The following is a 6002-nucleotide window of genomic DNA, read 5'->3' on the forward strand; positions in this document are numbered from 1 at the left end:
CCGATTACGAACGTGACGACAAACGTTTACTGATGAGATGACAAAATAAAATATTATTTGATTTGTGTTTTGTTTCTCTTATTGATAGGTACTAACCTTATGTTTAAGTATAGAATGCCTTAACACATAACTGCCTATGCATATCGTAGATTGATTAAAAGTCTTACAAAATATATTTATGGTATTTTAATACGCCATCATACTATTTTGACATACAAATCTTGTAATACTTCAAAGTCATCACAATATTTTTTTAGAAACGCTTAACTAATATTTCGACATAAAAAGTGTTTTCATTTGTTACAAGAAGCTGACATACACGTAAGCTAGATACCTACCTGCACCACCCCTATCGATTAAGGTAGACAAAAAACCTCCTTCACGCCACCAAACCAAGATTGAGATCTCGCGAGAGCCGCGTCCACTCTCCACCACATGACAAATGTGCGTTTCCCCACTTTTTACGCGTCGAGGGTGTCACGCAAAAAATGTATGAGGAAATTTACCTAATGGCCGCGATTCTTTATACTCTATCGCCATTGTCACGCGGACAATGCTGTAATGGAGGGATGACGTGAGTGGACTCCTCACGACACGCTGGGGTTTTATTCTTTTTTCATTTTATTGTAAGTATAGGAACACTATACATGCGAATATGGGCCTTTATTGAGAACATTCTCTGTTTATTTAGAGAGCAAGTCAGAGATACGAGTGAAATCACCTATCCTGACGGCTGACGGGGACAAAGTCCTAGTAAGAAGAGTTTATATCATGCCGTAATATCTATTGCATGGTATTTAAAATAATAAACTATTACGATAGGTACAACCTGAGACGTGTAATAAATGAAGTCTTTGGAATTGTTCCGAATGATCTGCCGTGAAAAAAAATACAAAAAACGATTATTAAAATTACGGTTAAGTTCAGGTGTTTCAGAAAATAAGGAACAAACCAATAGTAATGTACTACTTCAATGCTCATGTTCGAGACACAAGTTTAGAGAGAGAATCTTTGTACCCAAATATCATAATATGTATGCTACTCACTAGGCGCTCATTAATATAATCTAGACGACCTGTACCTAGAAGGTAAGGAAAGTCCAGGCACAGCTAAAATATAGGGCAACTAGTATACTTAATATAGTAAAATTTTACTATTTCCTAATCCATCATCAAAATTTAAATAAATAATATATCTAAGTGTTACCTAGATCTGTTTGATAGTTAGTGCACTAATTCCGAATGAGAAAAACAAAATAAAATACTAAAACTGTAAATAAGGAAATAAATAAAAGTTCCTAAGAGAAGTACATGTCTAAGACTTTTTACAATGATACAAAAAATATCACAGTCTAACAACATGCATAAAATAAATATAATTATTTTCACACTATAAATATAACATTATTATTCTTTAACTAAAATGTACAATAACTTACCTAACTAGGTGAGTGAAATTTAAAATCCAAATCAGAAACACACCCAATGTTTGATTCATTTTATCACAAAATATTTTCTACTAATATCACCGATATCACTTTTATAAAATCATGTACAACTAGTGTACATACTTATATCTACCTCATATTGCAAAGAGGCCCACTAACAAGGCACCTCCCTCATTTTAATAAGCAGGTTGTTACAGACACTTCCAACGGAGCACTGGAGACTGAGTGTCCGGAGGTCCCACCGAGAGACACCCAAGCTTCTCCGGACGAATAAAAATCAAAATCTTCCAAACTCTGGTTTTCTATTGGACAACCCACCCCTTACCCTTTTGCGCGTGTGCTAAAAAACGAAAGGGTTAAAAAACAACCCTTTTTTAAAGCTCCCCTTATTTTGCATCTCTTTCTATCTTGTGAGTATATCACACTTTGCATAAATATGATTCGCCTTCATAAAAAAAAGTGCGTTGAAACCCTGAATTATGTAGGTAATTAGATAAATTTTATGATAAAATATAAACAAATTACAATAAATATATACTTACTTTATATTTTACAGTGTAACAGATTTCAAGATTGAACAAGGCGATGGCGAAATTACATCGCCTTGTTCAATACGCCTGTTTAAATATTTAAATTATCATTTATATACCTTCCTAGTACACCTTCTTATTATTTAATCCTTAATAACATTATTTTTCCAGTTACTTGCTTTCAAGAAACATCATTTTCCTCAAATTAGCGCGCAAATTACATACAATTTTACGCAAGTATTTTTTTATGTCACAAGTGAATTATTAAAACCCGAAAATCCAAATTATAAATTAATGTGTCTCAGTTTATTGGTTTAATATTATAATCATGAATATCTGGTAGCGAAAACCAGTCCACTCAAATTTTCCCTATTTTAAGTTACAACACATCAACGCTTTTTTAATCATCTCAAGTGAAAAGGAACGTAGCATACAGTTCGTTTTACGTTAATTCCGCTTCTTACGATGAACAGTAAATGTTAATATCTTAATAACTTATTTCTTATATGATTGTACATAATCAAATGAATTTAAATCTTTATGAATCATGATCGGTATGATCCATATTTTGCAGTGAATAATAAAATAAATATTTAATCTAAACGCACCATTCAAGTTGCATGGAATTTATAACGTAACGTGAAAACTTGACATTCGAATGACAGCAGACAGCTAAGCGTTCCAATGAACTTTTTCGTTCTAAAAGAGAGAGAAAGAGTAGCAGTATCTCGATAAAATAAACTATGTCAGAACGAGACGAATAAAATTTGTTTGATTTTGTGCTTAAAATACAAACTATTAAGAATGAAATGGAATGATCTTGAGTATTTTCATGTCATGAGTTTGATGCCCTCAGCCCTGTAAAATAATTGTATTGTAATGAAATAAGATTGAATTAGTGCAGGCGTAACTGAAATCAAAATGACGCTCTATCATTTTGGCAATTGCCTTGCACTTGTGTATGCCCCTTATCATATGGCATACAAGTTCTCCGGAATGTAAGCTGTATTTATAATCGAGGTTATTTCTCATAAACTTTCAGGTCTATGCTAATTCAATTATTTCGTTTTAGATCGGAGTATGCTACGTTCTCAAAATGTGTGTATGCTGGAGGTCTGTACATATTCACTCAGCTTTGCAAGATGCTGCTGCTGGCTACCTTCTTCCCGGACACCGACAACAGCCACATAACCGGAGAATATAATGTATTTTTGGTAATTATCAATATTATATTACGAATCACTTATTTTTTTTCTATTATTTTAGTATTTCGGATGAACATCTAAAGAAATAAAATAATTCAGAGAGAAAACTGTAAGTAGGTTACTAATGTTTGTTCTGCCATCAGTCTCAACTGATAAGTAAGACAACATACTGATTATATGAAAAAGGTAATAGTCAGGTTTCTCTGCTTCTCACTGCCTTAAGTCATGTCCAAACACATGCTGAAAGATGAATATTTTGTTTATTATCATAAATAAAGTAATAAAATCGACTTCTACATGTTTTCAGGAAATCCTGAAGGCGACAGTTGACTTTGCTGATCTCTTCGGTCTCTACCTCGCATTGAACTCAGTTCCAGGCAAAGGACATGCAAAAATCCTAACGGCTGCTATTGGATGGGCAAGTGCTGAGGTAAATTCTGACAGTATTATGCAAATACAGTTAAAGTAAAGTCATCATCATCATCATCAGTAGCCTCTAACATCTATGACATGATTTGAAACAGCAGCCATGTTCGTTTTTCTGACTTCGGCACTTGCACTGATGGGTAACAAGGCCTATATAGAGAATAATATTTGATTTTAATCAAATTAGAAATTTCGTACCTGTGTCTCCCCTTACATCAATCAAATGTTTGTCAATTTTTATTGAATTATTGAAATAATTATTTTAATAAATAAGTAGTAAACAATAGTATTGAGAGGTAAACAAATTTTTTACAATATTTTTAGCACCTCTTGCAATTCACTGTCCTCTAGGTATTGAATGAGGTTTTTAAATGTATAAATCATACAGGACAGACAGTAAGAGGGACTTGTTTTATAATTTGTAGGGTATTATACAATCTCTGTCCTAGTAAGATTTAATGTACCAAATAATTACCATCTTCAATTGCTGCTAGGCTTTTTAATTAAAGATTATCATGTAGTTATATTTAAAAAGAAATGAATATAGGTAAAACTGCAGTCTTCCTTGGCAAACATTAAAATAATACTGTAAGTGTTGTTTTTAATGTATGAGAAAGTGGTCCCCATAGCATATAAAGGTCTGTTTTAAAGTAGTTCTTTGTTCTTCATTCCTATTTAAACTACTAATCACAGCACAGTCTGGATATAACTAGTTTTGTGGGTGCGTCAGGTGGTGGTGACCCGCAGCGTGCTGCTGTGGGTGGGCGCGCGCGGGTCGGAGTTCGACTGGCGCTACGTGCGCGCCTGCGCCGAGTCCAACGTGGCGCTGCTGGCGGCGGGCGCCAGCGCGGCGCTGGTGTGGCTGTGGACGCGCTCCGACCTGCCGCGCCGCCTGGCGCCGGGCGTGGGCGCGCTGCTGCTGCTGGCGCCGTACCGCGCGCTGCTGGAGGACGCGCTGGGCGCGGCGCTGGCGCTGTCGGGCTGGGCGCTGCTGGCGCTGCGGGCCGCGCACGCCGCCGCGCTGGCGCTGGCCTCGCTCGCCATGTACGCCGTGCTCGCGCAGCAGATCGGCGTCTGACGACATGCGGGCCCGACACCCATGTGTGCTTTTAACTTATTCCTATTTTAAGTGTTAATGAATTATGAATGTGGTTCAAAGAATACAATATTTGTAAAGTAAATGTGTAATACTGATATGCGGTTTATTTATTTGGAGCCAAACTGGTCTTCCAAGCCAAACAGGTCTGCCAAAATCAAACTTATGTCCCTTTATTTCTTTTCTTTGTAATTATAATCCTTTAAAAGTATAACTACCAAATTGGCCAAAGAAATTTTTTTTGGAATTCCTCCTTCTCTAAATATACATTAATCCTTGACATCCGAATTTCTCAAACAAAGAAACACATACACACGGGCACCCAAACTCAGAACATGCATTCGTGGATCACACAAACACTTATCCTCTGCGGGAATCGAACCAGCGACACATTGCGCACAGTGGTTTTGGTGGTGACCTCAACCATTCGTGCAATAGTGTGTAGAGTGGTGAAATTGCTTTTCACCAAGAGTACTTCCAACATTGATTTCAATTTTATACAATGTCAGTACCAGACGAAAAGTAAACTCTGGTTAGCAGTGAGCATTATGTTCACAGCATTGGCAGTCAGTGAGCGGAGGCTCATAGAAATTGATAGATTGCCAAAAAAAAGATTGTCGAAAAGGACGACTTTTTAACAAGCTCGCAATCGACTAAAAAACTATTTTACTATTACTCATTATGGTAAAAACAATGATTGAAGCCTGAATAATGAACATGCTTGCTGGCAGTATAAAGCACAAACTATTCTTTTGAAGGTGGAAAAATAGTTCTATTTCTGTGTTAAGTAAGCTTCAAGCCTGAACTAAAATATAGGTTTACTGAAATATTAATTTATGTTTTTTTAAATATATTAATTGATCCTACAGTTGTGAAAATATGTATAGGGTATAGTGTGATCATGAAATATACGGTTAAACAAACCTAAACTGACTATCGCCTGATTTTATAGAAAAAGTCGTGACCAAAAGACCAAATTTAGATTGTTAATTAGTTTCATATTTAAAAAAACTGTCAATCCTTAATGAGTAAACTCTAATTTAATGATAAGTTAAATCCGAATTTCATTAATAACGTAAATTGATAAAGTTACTAAATACTTATTTGCTCGACTCGAATTGATCCATAACTAGTATTACGCGCATTAGAGCAAAAGTAAAAGCAAAGAGGGATTTTAGATTTCATCTAGTTAAAAACAGCATAACATTTCAACATTTTCAACTTAAATCAAATGTAATTTAGTGAAATGGATGGGGTAGATGGAAATAACATCACTAACAACTTCTAACATCACTAGA

At 35.5% G+C, this 6002-nt stretch overlaps 1 protein-coding gene across 1 annotated transcript; it reads left to right on the plus strand.

Annotated features, from left to right (window-relative positions):
* Window positions 1-2746: 2746 nt before the first annotated feature.
* LOC113497578 (transmembrane protein 147) lies at window positions 2747-4802 on the plus strand. The gene is made up of 4 exons (XM_026877167.1): window positions 2747-2975; window positions 3050-3191; window positions 3490-3612; window positions 4339-4802. The coding sequence occupies exons 1-4, from the start codon at window positions 2899-2901 to the stop codon at window positions 4684-4686; spliced, it is 690 nt and encodes a 229-aa protein (XP_026732968.1). The 5' UTR covers window positions 2747-2898; the 3' UTR covers window positions 4687-4802.
* Window positions 4803-6002: the final 1200 nt, after the last annotated feature.

This window comes from Trichoplusia ni, chromosome 9, assembly GCF_003590095.1.
Source record: "Trichoplusia ni isolate ovarian cell line Hi5 chromosome 9, tn1, whole genome shotgun sequence".
NCBI classification, from domain to species: domain Eukaryota; kingdom Metazoa; phylum Arthropoda; class Insecta; order Lepidoptera; family Noctuidae; genus Trichoplusia; species Trichoplusia ni.